This window comes from Dermacentor silvarum, chromosome 7, assembly GCF_013339745.2.
Source record: "Dermacentor silvarum isolate Dsil-2018 chromosome 7, BIME_Dsil_1.4, whole genome shotgun sequence".
NCBI classification, from domain to species: domain Eukaryota; kingdom Metazoa; phylum Arthropoda; class Arachnida; order Ixodida; family Ixodidae; genus Dermacentor; species Dermacentor silvarum.
In genome coordinates, this window is record NC_051160.1 from 16,233,030 (window position 1) to 16,248,467 (window position 15,438).

General features: G+C 48.3%; 1 protein-coding gene across 1 annotated transcript in view; it reads left to right on the plus strand.

The window, feature by feature from the left end:
- Window positions 1–15,438, plus strand: part of LOC119457595 (protein hunchback) — a 56,720-nt gene that overhangs the window by 38,203 nt on the left and 3,079 nt on the right. The window contains exon 2 of the mRNA XM_037719208.2: window positions 13,534–14,502. Within this exon, the coding sequence (XP_037575136.1) occupies window positions 13,539–14,502 (964 nt within the window). The 5' untranslated portion in view covers window positions 13,534–13,538. The remainder of the gene's footprint in view (window positions 1–13,533; window positions 14,503–15,438) is intronic.

The following is a 15,438-nucleotide window of genomic DNA, read 5'->3' on the forward strand; positions in this document are numbered from 1 at the left end:
AATTAAACACACAACTATACGTACCGTAATATGTCAAATGAGAAACGCTCGCAAAGAGGGCTGTGCGTACAACCATTTTTAGGACGGGGTGAGGCTACTATTTCCTGCATGCACATAATCTGTGAATTTCATTCGAAGCCGGAACTTCTGCGATGTTCTCTATCCCTTATACGTGGCTTCGATTTCTCGCCGCTTTTGATTACCGCAGGGAGTGGTTTCTTATAGTGAAAAAAAATTTTTTGCGCAATGTCGAGCACCTTTCTCGTTCGAAGCAATCAAGAATCGCCGAACATCGGCTCCTGCTTCGCCTTCTCCGAACTCAGGCTGGCATTATTGCAACCCTAAATTTTCATCTTTTCCCGGGAAATCACATAGAGCATTTTTTTGCAAGACTTCTGTTCGGTTCTTCGGGCGAAGAGCCGGGAGAACCGAAGGGTAACAAGGGGAACCGAAGGTCGGCCTGATTCGACGCGTCAGGGGGGCGATAAAAACCACAGTTTAGCACCGGCCGTCGCGCAGAGAAACCAGTGTTCAATGACAACAATACTCATTACGAAGACAAAAAGACACAAATACGAGGAAGGGTACGAAGAACAAGCGCTTCGTAAACTCTCCTGCGATTGTTTTTTTTTTTTTTTCGCTATATCTTCTGTTACCAGTATGTCTCAAACACACTATCATAGGCCACAAAAAGTTTTACTGTAGAACAAACAATACTCGCCTAATCACTGTGGCATCCTGTACAAAGATGCGCCTCAACTGATCTGGGAGGCCAAATTGAAAAACGTTCTTCGCACGTGTCGTATAATGTTGTCGGGGAAGCAGGAGGTCGTTTGGCACGAGGTGATGGCCTTAACGACGTTTCCAGCCCTGTCTGTGTGGGCCAATGGGGGACACTGATGCCTCGTGCAGCCCCTGCTGCTGGAGTGTTTTTCTCTCGAACCTAGCGATAAGGGAAGAATAGCTCCAGCAGCTGCGGTGGCATCGGGGCCATCAGTGCTGCCCTGGCTCACAAGTGGGGAAACGCTTCCCAACATAAAGGAGCCCGAGTTTTCTGGGACAGTGCACTGATTGTGCTGATCCTCGTTCCCTCTGGTACACTCCTCAAAAAAGGTCTACATATTCTGAGAAATCGACACAACACACACACCCTGCAGACACTCCAATCCGCCGTCGACAACACTCTCAGACTACTCGGCCGAGTGTCCAACCATCACGGTCGGTCTGCGGGAAAATGATCATCACACGACTTTGTCATCACAAAGGTAACTTACGCACTCCCATACTTACACCTTCTCAGAAAGGAAACTGACCAAGTCAACACCCTCCTTCGTGAAATCTATGAATTCGCCCTAGGCCTCCCACTACGCACATCCACAGAACGGCTCATGCAGACCGGTGTATACCTTCAACACCCTCGACGAGCTCGGGGAAGCCCATCTCACCTCCCAGCACACCCGCCTTTACGGTTCTCAAATCGAAAACCGGACGACAAATTCTTAACTCCTTAGGCGTTTCTCCAACCTCTCACACCCACCCCAAACACACTATTCTACACCACCACACACGCGAATCTACACATACCAACACTCCCTAAAAACATGCACCCTATACATCACATCCCACGCAGGAGGCAAACGGCCAAGACCCTACACAGAAAATTCTCCAATTCAATCGACGTGCTCTATGTCGACGTTGCCTAATATAGCACTGGTTCCAAATATGCCCTCTCGGTAATAAATTCGCAGGGCCAGTTAGCCACGGCCACCTCTGTCCATGCTTATTCTCCGGAGGAAGCGGCCGTAGCCCAGGCTTTCGCTATTCCAAATTCCTCCGTCACTGTCAGCGACTCAAAAACAGCCATCAGCAATTTCGGAGCGGGCAGGGTTTCAAGGCAAGCCCTTTCCCTAACCCTCTCTCACCCTCCCACGCAAAACATAGGCCTGATTTGGACCCCAGCACACGCGGGTCTCGTCGGCAGCGAGGTGGCTCACGCCAGCGCCCGCGAGGACGCGTGCATGCATTAGGTGAGTCGCAAATCGTTGCTTTCGAGAGGCCGTCTTGCGCGCGAGATCGCCTTCTCACGTTCCACGACATCTGTGCACATTATACATTCGATCGTCTGACATATTTCCTCCGCTGGCGCGTAATTCTCCACGCAAACGCGAGATCCTGTGGCGGCAGCTATACAGACTCGCACCTTTGCCTCCCCTCACTTTCTTCACGTCGTTCACCCCTCTCTCTATACCCTTCCCGGCCTGCCGCTTCTGCTCAGCGGCCAAGGCCAATCTCGACCACATTATGTGGGGGTGCCCTGAACATCCATTGCCCCTCCGCTTAATAATTTCATTACTAGTGAGGAGCAGTGGGCCTTGCTCAGCTCCAGGCCCGACGTTCAGGAGGCCATCTTGGGGTGCGCTGAGAGGGTGGCGAAGGACTACCTCGAGTAGACCCCTTCACCCTTTTTACCGCGCTGCCCCTTTTCTCTTAAAAAGGATAAATAAAGTTGTTACTGCTACTGGCGGAGCCACTAATCATAACCGAGCTGACGTCTTTTCTGGCTTCCGTGGTGCTGCACGCTTTCTGTGAAAGTCTCAACACCCAGCGGAAAACGTGCGCCATACAGCTTCTCCTGCGCTACGCTCTTCTACGCGTGCCCCCCCCCCCCCCCCTTTTTTTTTTTTTTCCCCCTTTTTTTCTGACTTTTCTTCGCCCCTAACAGAGAGAGCGGGCAACGTGCAACGATTTACAATGGACCGGTCAGGGACTCGGAAGACGGAAGGCGCGACTCTGGTCAGGCTCGGACGTTTACGTTTTTCTCCGAACGCATTACGGCAGGCAGGCAGGCAGGAAGGCACCACTGGCTCTGACAGGCATCGGTGATTGTTCATTTCCAGTGGAAGCTGCGTTGACTGTAACGATCTTGCTGGTTTTAACCAAAAAAAAGCTTCCCCCGTTTAAAAAGAGAAACATATCTGCGAATCCACAGACACACACACACACACATAAAAAAAAATAATAGCACGGGTCCATAACACTTACGGCCCAGGCTTGTGGGTCCCGCTGAGCTCTGCGCGAGGCGCGGACTCACGAACGATGGGTTTTCTAGTTTCGCGCTATAGGCACGTTGCCGCACTGCTGCCACTATGAAGCAAACCGACGAAAAGGCATACGCTGTAAAGAAGCGTACGTTGTAAAGAACACTTTCTCCTGATGTGTGATGCTGATGAAAAATTACGAGTGCCAATGCATGACGCTCTGTGTAGGGCAGTAACTACTGATGTGTTTAAGCTGGTGGTCCCACTCCGGCGGCACGAGCCCCCGGTTTTCAGTACTGTTGAAGCAACCGTGGCGGTTCTTCTACGTGGGATATAAAGTTGTCGTATATACCCTAAAAAAGCTCAATTCTTGTAGATTCCAACTATATATAGTATAAAGAAATTGATTAATGTGATTTAGAAATAAATATTCAAGAACAAGCATGAGATACATGGTTTTTGCGAACTGTGTCTCAGTTGTGACCATATTAATTTAGAAGAGACTACCGCATATACTACTGCATTGCGGCTTCCTCTGTAGCTTTAGGACATATTTATCTATCTCCTAGACGCAGCAAAGTAATGTTGAATTTTTACTTGTATGTGTGTTGTATGTGCAGGGGAACGGTGAATGCAGTAACAAATCAACACATCTGGACATCTACGGAATAACACTTTGGCGAATCGATACAGTAACACAAGCAATACACAATACAAATGCTATTGTTGCAAGCGTTTCAAAAAAAAAGGGTAGAGAAAAACGCGTTTGTAACGTGAGCAGAAAGACCGCTACATTCACACAGTAACAATACAGTGCAACATAATAAGAATACATTGGCACCATTCAATATATACAAGTCATACACTCGCACTTTGATATACTCATACAATCCAAATGCTACCCTCGCGAGAAATCTGAAACAAGGGTTGAGAGCAAATTACGAGTTTCGCCATTTACAACGTAATATCAGCCGGTTCGCAGTGTTTAGCTTGGGATTCATTTTCTTCAGCTTATAAACTAGAAACAGCGCAGCCATCCTGACACCCCCTTATACCTACACGTTTCAGGCCTACGAACTATCGGAATCACAAGCCGATCTGAAATAACAGCGCTAATTCGCAGTTCAAACATAATTTGCGATTTACGCGGGAATGAAAAAAAAAAGTGACAGCCTGTATACATCATCGTTCGTTGCTTACCAACATTATGTGTCTCATGAATCTGGTCAGATCTGGTGCGAGGCGATGTTTGTTAGCGCATCGGCATGGCCAGACGTCTCGGTCTGGGCCCAGCACAGGTCCGTGCCTGCACCACCGTTTAATTCAGCCGCGCCTTGTTGAATTCCGCCATATTGGCGTTTTGAGTCGATCAAAGAAGGCGTAACCGCCCTTTGAGCTAATCAGAGCTGACAATAAAATGTAGAATTTGACAATACAGTGAACTTTGAATTGAGCCCTTGGTAAAGGTATACGTTCTGTCGCAGCGCACGCCCGTTCTGCCAATTCCCACTACAAAATTTAGTTAGACAGTCTATAGAAAATCCATTGACATTTATCTCTATGATTGGTGAAATGTCTATAAACAATGTCAACGGACTTCTATAGACAAATTCTAGACAATATGTATCGGCTATAGTCTATGGTATAGTCATGGCCTTACAGCTTTTCATCGAGTATTGTCTATAGAATGCCTACAGATAAATTATACAGACGGTCAATTGACTTATTCTCTTACAATTTTTATCGGCTATCGTCTATTGAATATTCATATACCAATGTCTACAGGATATCTTATAGGCATCATCTCACATTTCTTTACAATTATTTATTTACAAAATCTGTATAGACTGCCTAAATCCATTTTTGTATTGGAAGACTCATCGCACATTTAATGAGTATAATTATAGACTTCAGCGCTGCGAGCAATATCTATGTGCACGTGGTCCATATCGGTTCCTACAAAGTTTAACCTCGTTATGCATTCTCGTTTGCCTACAGTGGACGTTGACTATCGCCCGTACACACATGTGCGTGAGACGCATGAAGACCCACAGGAGGGATCCGCGCACATATGCCGGACCCGATCGATCGGACAGGGCTGCAGTGTAACATGGGAAGTTGCTGAGAAATTCTTATCCTCCTCAGACCCGAAGACCGCTCATTCGCTTTTCAAGTAGGTTATTATTATGGACTGGTACTAATTCGAACATAAAACTGCCTATATATATATAGTGTAATGATGTTTAATGAAACCTGCACCAAATGTAATGATTTTTAATTGTCGGTGACAAGCAGCAGATAAACAGCAGCATAGCAGTAGCGAACAGCTCGAGCGCTCTTGCAAATCTCAGCACGGGTCGGCGTCGTCGTCTCCGAACTGCTATCGGAAACACCAGGGCGTCTGCTTCATTACAATATTTACTTATTTATTTTCTTAAAGTTCGCTCGAGCTCGGACTCACCCAAATTTTACATAACCAGGCTCATTCGGACGCAGACTCACACGGGTCGGTCTGAGTGATTCGACTCGTTAGTGAGTTTGCCGACCTATGACTAGAATCAAGCATTAGAAATAGTGGCACACCTTACACAAGTGAAACCAACGATATATTGTTCGTAGTCGTCTCCATTAACTCGGACTGCTTTTTGAAGTGCTATTAGTTTATTCTTCATTCTTCGTAAGGGGTTTATTCTTGAGGAATACGATTGAGAGCGCTGCTATATCCAGACGCGCATGCGCGCAGTGATATATTTTTTTTAATATTTAGTGGGCTTTCTACAGAGCTCAGAAAAATGACTGACAAAAAGATAACGACATGGAAACAACTTCATTTGGGTGTTTCTGAGCACACTCTATATACAACTTCTCAAGTGCGACTTAAGCCCTAAAACGAATATCTATAACTTTACTTATTATAACGTAACTAATTTACCAACTAATAGCACTTAAAAAAAAGCCTGAGTAACTCGAGACACCTACAAGCATTATGCCGCAGACACATTCTTCCACCATTCTAGTTATGTGAAACGCCTGGTGCAACTACCACGGTTATATGCCGAAGCCAGCTCCATGCACGCACATAAAGTGACCTTCTCCTTATGTTTCCAGTCGTACAAGAAGTATTTTTCGATGCTCGAAACGTTTGTCGATGTTCGGACTCGGCAAGGAAAACGTTCGTTCGTTCGCTCACCTCATTCTTCGTTCGTTCTTTCTTTCTGGCTATTCACTTACATCAACAATCATCGTCAGATTGTATATCGTTGATGATACGCTCCGGATTTTCATGTCAACTCGCGCTATGTTGGAAACGCACTCGACGGGCCCATTTCTTCGTCTGCGACGACACAATGGTCTAGATCGAATGAGTGTCATTTTTTTTTTCAAGCTGACGACGATAGGCGGTATGCAAATTCACGCCTCAGCTACGGTTCTCTCTGTGTAACAGAAACTAATCTCCAAGGCTATATTTTTAGGAAATTTCATGCGCCGGAAGTTCTTGCCGAGTCGAAAACACGCCTTGGCTGCCATGTTTTAGACGTTATTCATAATATGGTTAAATCATTTCCATACAATTCCGCTTGCGCGTCCAACCTTATATCCTGGATGGATACTTATCGTAACCACTTCCGAGGTTAATTTTGGGAAGTTTTGAAGGCAATGTGCAATAGTTCAATTCCAATTAAAATTACTAGAGGGAACTTAATTGGCGCTGCAATCATTCGGCCACCATGGAAATTATGGTTAGTACGCAGATTTGTCAGATCTCCGTGGTTGTGTCTCCAGATGTTCTTGTGGCTTTATCTCCTAAAAGTTACCTACCCTGTAATTGGCCTAAATTTCGCAGCATTTATCTGAACGTAGACGGCCGTAAGACACTGCCAGTGCACGTGCATATAATCGTTGGGAATTGTTGCATTTGTATATAACGCAATATTTTGTAGGAAATGACCAGTCGGCAAAGTCACAAAGCCGTTTGAAACCAGAAGGACCAATGCTAGATAAATTCATGCAGCATAATAATCATTCCCACATAGGGTCGGCAGTGCAAGGCGATACTATAGTTCATACTGACTCACCAATATTTTCGCAGGCTGTGTACTCCCTCGCACTCATGTGTACTCTCACCCGTCGGTACTACTCACTCACGTATCTGCTAGCGCCTACTCGTACTCACCAACGTTCACTCGCGTTTGTAGTCACTTCCACTCACACTTGTACTAACATCCACTCACTCACTCACTCACTCACTCACTCACTCACTCACTCACTCACTCACTCACTCACTCACTCACTCACGTCCGCTCAAACTCGCAGACAACAGTCACTCACGTTCATAGTCACATACACTCAAAATTGCCGACACTGACTTTCGATCGCACTCACGCTAACCGGAACACTCCCGTTCATACTCTAACCTTCGTCACTCACTGACACTCTATCTCACGTATCTCAAATCGGTGTGGCGCGAGTATTAATCAGAGTACTCGCGACACAATGCATTCCCATGCTCACTGAACCACCGTGCTTGCAGATCACCCATATACACTAGCGTCATAGTTCCCCCTGGTGGCTTTCGTAGGAAACTATGCATCGTTGGTTTTCCATAGGGCCCGAAGAGGTTATCAACATCACTGACATCATACGGCATTACACCAGCGCCGCTCCCGAGACTGCACCCTGACGGATGGCCCGCGGGCCAAGCGCGAGGCCAACTCATCTGCGGCACGCGCCCCGGAGCCGGGTGAAAGAGGAGCTCGTCTGTCGCGAGCCTCTCTCTACCGGTTATACCGCGCAGTCGCAGCCTCACGTGCCGGGCACATGGAGCGGCATCCGTCCTCGCGGAATCGCGTTTCTTTTCCTTCGACATTCTTTTGCCGCCGCGGCGGCTTCGATGACGCACGTGTGGACACTGGGAGTTCGCTGGCTGCTGCTGGCCGATGTGGAGCACGCCAGCAGCTTCCCTACTTCGACCCCTTTGACCCTCGCCCCGCGCAGCAACCCTCCCGACGACGACCTCCCGGGCGGCAGGCTCCCCCACCGGCGGGTTCGAGTTTCGCGTCACCGGTGCGGCAAACAAACAAGCAGAACCGAAAGAAAGCCCTCCCGCTAAAGATGGACACCACCTGCACACCCCTCTCTCACCCCTTGTCCACTGGGGCTAGAAAGAGAGAGAGAAGGGACATTAGAGAGCGTGAAAGATTGCGGTTACGCGAGGCTCCCCAGGAGCTGACGGGGTTCTTTTTTTAGTGTGCGCTGTATACCACTTTAGGGATGCGCGCACGCGTGTGCGGCAACGGAACAAAGTTTGTCCGTCTGGCGGCGGGCCGGATGTCGTAGTTATGCAACCCGGGCCGTGCCGCCGCCACGAGCGGAACTACAGAGAGGCCAGGTCACTTGGATATGTACAGGTCAACTCAAGAAGGAGTCGTCCAAAGGTGACTTCCGACAGTGCACGCGGCGCTCAGGATGAGTCTCTGCTCTTCGACTGTAATAAGCGTACCGCCGGGCGACACCCATGTAAATATAGCGTGGATGCAAGTATCCAGCCATCTGAATTTGCTTCGTTACTTAAATGAAACACATGCGTGTTCGTCACCGCGATGCGACATGTCGCGCAAATTGACAATGCCTCGACTATTCAACATGGCGATTTTCATAGCGGCACGGAGAGCAACATGCGTGGTTAAAACGCATTCTCTTGCACTCTAAGAAAAGTTCGAACACTTCGGGGCTTATCTCGTCATGACAAAATACCCCCCCCCCCTTCCCCCCGCCCCAAAGGTGTTAACTTTTTTTTTTTTTTTTTAGTGTACACCTCAGAGTAATTAAGGACATACGTCTGCCGCACCGCAAAGCTTTCATCTCATGGAGTAGTTTCTCTCAAAAAATTAAATTGTGGGGTTTTACCTGCCGAAAAGAGTTTATCTGGTCGCTTGCAGCTTTATTGTGCTTCGGGAGTTCAACATGAGCCGGGGAGGGAAGGGGGGGGGGGGGGGGGGGGGTATTCTGTAAGCGTCCACCTAGTGGACATGTCCATTTCGTCTGCTGCTGAAGTTCTCATTGGCTGGGCTGGGGCACGCATCAGGAGGAGACAGGCGCTCCCAGGCAATCAGCACTTCAGCAGCAGACGAAATGGACATGTCCACTAGGTGGAAACTTACAGAATACCCCCCCCCCCCCCCTACCCAGAAAAACGATCTCGTGCACGTTTCCAATTTTCTTATTAGTGCAATTAAAGGACCCTTATCCAGTGTATCAAATGCTCGTATAGTCTCTTTTGTCTCGAGCATAGACCACCATGACGGAAGCTGTAAATGTGACAATATGGCGTACGTGACGTCATGCGAGCGTACTCCTCGAGGCTGCGCTTGTAACGTGAAGTCAAGCTCGTGCATGTAGACAGAGAACTGCGCCCCGATGCTATAGCACACAGCGCCAGAGCAGAGCCGAGCGAGTGTGTACACGTGCCGGCTAGAAAAGTTCGCCGGTAACAACAATATCGTGTTGGGATGCGGACGCCCAGTAGAGCGAGGTGAAATAAAGTCGGTCTCCTTCGGCTGGGCATCTGCAGCGGTAACAGTTGAACGCCCGCTCGAACCGACTGTAAGGCGCGCGCTGACCATTGTGGTCGCGCCATCTGCGCTCGCGATGCGACGAGAAATCCGGTACACACGGGAGCATGCAGCACGCGCCTGCTGTACAGCGATCGCCATTGACGCGGAAAAACCCGTTTTATTGCCCAATAAATCAGGCCCCGGCGCATTTCTTTGCGGACGGGGTGCGCGCGCGGAAGGGGGAAACCGCGAAAAACGACGTTCCGTCCATTGGGGTCCGCGGCTGTTGAGGATTCGTCGGCCGGCGAGGGTTGCCAACGGAGTTCGCGAAAAAGGTCTGGGTTTAGCGCTCGCAATTGGGGGGAAAAGCGAGGGACACGCCGCCGTTTTGTTCACCGCGTGGAGCCATTTGCGCACACAGCAGGGAAATCGTAGCTCGAATTGTGCTTTTGCGGGTGTGATGACCGCTGCTCAAAAGAAACTGGCACGTGAACGTCACGCGCAGCCGCATTGTTGCTCGCACCTTGATTTTTTTTTTTTTTCTTTTTTCACCATGTCTCCAGACTGTCGCACAAGCTCTATTTCTTCTCATGCCAGCGGCAAATAGAGGAGCAGCCGCGAAACGGATAAGCCTTGGCCTTCCGTGGTATGGGAGAACAGAGAGCTTTAGATGAGGGGGCACAAGCGGCTTGAGTACGCAAGAACTAGAGCGAAGAGTGCTTTGCGCTGTGTACGTATTCAGTGGCGCTCTAAGGTAAAGCTATTCCAAGCTGTTTCTATTCCGTTTCTGCAATCAGCCCTCCAAGACTCGTTAACCCCCCCCCCCTCTCCCACTTTGCTGTCTGCCAAGCGTGGTCACGAAAACAGCAAGAACGTCCCATCTGTGAACACACTGAGTATGCACGATTAGACCGAACAAAAGAAAAATAATTATTTCCCATTCTACGCTTTTTTCGCCGTTAGCACACCGCTATTGGTCAACAGTTTTCGCGTTGCACCCACTTCGCCTGTCTATTATAAGATGTCACAAACCTGCGAGAACTCACTACTTCAAAGTGACGCGTACGCATTAAAGATGCATTAATATGTCGAACAAAACGGAACTTTTTACGGTATAGCCGAAGACTGCCCCATTCCGAAAGGAATAGAAGATCGCTGCCCGCCAATCATTCGGCACTGGCTACTACTCGGAGCTACCGGGGAGCGTGTATTTATTTGCTTATAATTAAAAAAAAAATACGTTGTATATAACGTTCTCGATTCCTTCCGACACCTATACATACGAAATCGCTCTGTGAATTCGTCTTCGCTGAGAATCCGTTTTAGTTGCTTAAGCGTTTTTTTTTTAAACCTTCCCTTGCATCATCATCACCATCAACCTATTCATGTCCACTGCAGGACGAAGGCCTCTCCCTGTGATCTCCACTTACCCCTGTCTTGCGCTTGATGATTCCAACTAGCGCCTGCAAACTTCGTAACTCCATCACTCCACCTATTTTTCTGTCGTCCTCGACTGCGCTTCCCTTCTGTTGGTATCCATTCTGTGACTCTAATGGTCCACCGGTTATCCATGCTGCGCATTACATGGCCTGCCCAGCTCCATTTCTTCCGCTTAATGTCAACTAGAATATCGGCTATCCCCGTTTGCTCTCTGATCCACACCGCTCTCTTCCTGTCTCTTAAGGTTAAGCCTAACATTTTCCGTTCCATCGCTCTTTGTGCGGCCCTTAACTTGTTCTCGAGGTTCTTTGTTAATCTCCAAGTTTTTGTCCCATATGCTAGCACCGGTAGAATGCAATGGTTGTACACGTTTCTCTTCAACGACAGCGGTAAGTTACCCGCGATGCCTGTCGTATGCACTCCAACCCAATTTTATTCTTCTGTAAATTTCTTTCTCGTGATCAGGGTCCCCTGTGAGTAATTGACCTAGATAAACGTACTCCTTTACAGAATCTAGAGGCTGACTGGCGATCCTGAATTCTTGTTCCCTTGCGAGGATATTGAACATTATCTTTGTCTTCTGCATGTTAATCTTCAACCCAACTCTTACACTTTATCGGTTAAGGTCCTCAATCATTTGCTGTAATTCGTCCCCGTTATTGCTGAATAGAACAATGTCATCTGCAAATCGGAGGTTGCTGAGGTATTCGTCATTGATCCTCACTCCTAAGTCTTCCCAGTGTAAGAGCTTGAATACTTCTAAGCATGCAGTGAATAGCATGGGAGAGATTGTGTCTCCTTGCCTGACCCCTTTCTTGATAGGTATCTTTCTACTTTTATTGTGGAGAACGAAAGTTGCTGTGTAGTCGTTGTAGATATTTGCCAAGATATTCACGTATGCCTCCTGTACTCCTTAATTACGCAATGCCTCGATGACTGCTGGTATCTCTACTGAATCAAATGCTTTTTCATAATCTATGAAAGCCATGTAGAGAGGTTGATTGTAGTCCGCAGATTTCTCTATTACCTGATTTATGACATGGATATGATCCATCGTAGAATATCCCTTCCTGAAGCCAGCGTGTTCTCTTGGTTGGCTGAAGTCAAGTGTTGCCCTGATTTTATTGGAAATTATCTTGGTGAATTTTTGTACAATACTGAAGCAGGCTAATGGGTCTATAATTATTGAATTCTTTAACGTCTCCCTTCTTATGGATTAGTATAATATTGGCGTTCTTCCAGCTCTCTGGTACACTTGAAGTCGTGAGGCAGTGCGTATAAAAAGCCGCAAGCTTTTCAAGCATGATATCTCCTCCATCTTTTATTAAATCGACTGTTATTCCATCTTCTTCAGCAGCTTTTCCCCTGGTCATGCTTTGCAAGGCCCTTCTAACTTCATCGCTAGTTATATAAAAAGCCTCTGTATCTTGTTCATTACTACTTCGGATGAAAGTAGCTTGATTGCACTGGGTACTGTATAGGTTAGTATAGAATTCTTCCGCTGTTTTTACTATGTCATCGAAATTTCTGATGATATTACCCTGCTTATCTTTCAGAGCATACATTTTGCCTTGTCCTATGCAAAGTTTTCTTTTCAGTGATTTCATGCTGCGTCCATATTTTACTGCTTCCTCAATCTTTTCCACGTTATAATTTCGGATATCCCTTACTTTCTTTTTTATTCATCAGCTTCGACAGTTCAACGAATTCTATCTGATCTCTCGAGTTTGACACTTTCATTTTTTGCCGTTTATTTATTAGGGCCTTTGTTACTTGTTACTTGCACGCTGCCGCAATTTTCCAGTGCCTATACCGCAAGCTAAGCAAGTGCAAGCCAGCCAATCGCAGACACCGGCACCACCCTCCTCAACCGGTCATCCAGTTTCACTGCGCTAGCTCGGCCCTACCGAAACCCTCTCCGCTTCTGGGTGTTCATTGTCTCTTGTCAGCCAATTAGATGAGAAGAACCTGTCAAATTAGGCAATTTCTCTTTGAAATCAAACATCCTATGAACGATTAGAGCGTTTGATAGACTGGGCTGTTCAAACAACGGCTGCAAGGTCACCGCCCGATGCTTGCGTCGGCGGCACATAAGTGTGACGTCAGAAGATTGTAATAAAAGCTAATTGGAATATTTTTACTCCATTGGGCCCAGGGCTGGGATAATGCATAGCGATTCTATTGCAGTATACTTTTCATTTTTGCGTTTTGTCATCGGTCCGAGCGGCGCTCTGCAGGCCTGCGTGATCATCAGAATCGGCTGGTCGTGAGCGGAGTATGATAAGAAAGGTAAAAATCACGCGAAAGGAATCGCTATACATTATACCAGCCCTGCCTTAATCTACTCATTCACAACGGTACCACATGGAACCACGTTTCCAAACTTCCACTGCGATCTATACAACAAAAGCGCTGGTAATTATCAATCTCTCGACTCATGTCGATCAACCATTTGTTACGAAAACTGACGACGCTTCACCTCCTTTTGTACTCCTCCGCAGGTCCGATGCGTGAGACCGACATGGATGACGACCCGCGCGGCGTCATGGCCGAAGAAGGCGGCCGAGAGCGCTCGGACGCGTCGTGCGGCGAAGACAGCGACTGCAGCGACTCGGCGCTCAACCCGCTGGCGCAGCTGCAGAGCGCGCTCCAAAAGACCGGAGCCCTGGGCTCCGCGCTGGAGGGAAGCGCCGAAGGGAGCCCCACGGTGCCCGGCCGGCCTTCGTCCACCGAAGCGGGCGGCGCCGACGCGCCGAGCCCGTACCGCTGCCACATGTGCGCCTTCCAGGGCCGCTCCAAGGCCGAGTACACCAGCCACATGGCGACCCACCTGGACCACAAGTGCCCCATGTGCGACTACCGGTCGCGCACCGAGGGCCGACTGAAGAGACACGTCAAGGACTTCCACTCGGACGACCAGTGGCAGATACTGCCGGGCGCCGACGACTGCAAGGACCGGACGTTCCGGTGCCGCCAGTGCGGTCACGTGGCCGCCAGCAAGACGGACTTCTGGGAGCACAGCAAGCTGCACATCCGCACCGAGAAGCTGCTCAGCTGCCCCAAGTGCCCGTTTGTGACCGAGTACAAGCACCACCTCGAGTACCACTTGCGCAACCACTTCGGCTCGAAGCCGTTCAAGTGCCCCAAGTGCAACTACAGCTGCGTCAACAAGAGCATGCTCAACAGCCACCTCAAGTCTCACTCCAACGTGTACCAGTACCGGTGCGCCGACTGCAACTACGCCACCAAGTATTGCCACAGCCTGAAGCTGCACCTGCGCAAGTACGCCCACCGGCCGGCCGGCGTGCTCAACTCGGACGGCAGCCCCAACGCGTTCCCGATGTTGGACGTTTACGGCACCAGGCGGGGTCCGCGTAGGGGCCCGCGAGGCTATCCACCACCGCCGCCACCGCTGCCACTGCCACCGCCGCCGATGCAGGAGACCGCTGCACCAACCCCGGACCTGAACGGTGAGCTTGCAGGGGTTATAACATGGTATATACAGAGGTATATGCGCATGGCATATGCACTAAAAATGGAAGCGCCCCTAAGTCTGGTTCTCTAACATTTTCCCGCACCTTGACACATTGTAGCTTGACATCCAAGCTGCATTACAACGGCAGGCATCAGGATTTGCACGATGATTGCCGTTACCATTAATTGACAAAACATGACTACGTGACTAATTAATAATTTTGCTAAAGACTTCAGGTGATTGGGGGGAAGGGGAGATGGGGGGGTATTGTAATTTCAGAATTTACGTCAGTCAGTATTCAAAGCATAACCTTTTGCTGGGAATTGCTGTAGCGGTTAACGTGTGTTCTCACTAGAAGAATGCAGCACGGAAAACTTGACTGAAAAAGAATGTGCATTGCAAGGTACATTCATTTTTCGGCCGTAGTTTTCGAAATTAGGCACGAAATTTCTTAGCAAAACGTTATACTTTGAGTGCTGGCCGACTTGAGTTGCGCAATTATGTGATTATGCAATGTAGTTAGCTAAAGGTTCATTATTCGTTAGCGGAATTTCATGAATAGTCGTATATATTAGGGATTATTGAACAAGCTCTCGATATCCACCACTGGTACGAAGCTTGATCATCGAAAAAGAAGTATCTTATCTCGAATTTCCTGCCTTTGGCAACAGATATATATAAAGCTTAATCTTGTCCGTAAACTTACTACTGTGTGCGGATTACCAGATAACCGAGCAGCCGCGTGAACGGCACTATAAAACGCCGGCAGCACATCTTGTAACACTTTGCCCGACTACAATGCATTTGAAACGTTTCTTGTGTCGCGTGAATATTCTCGTCGAAGTAGTAGAACCTTAAGAGGACGGCATGTTAACAATTGTGTCGCCAGCAACGTTTTACGCCGGCAGCGAAGTATAGAATACGGTAGGTC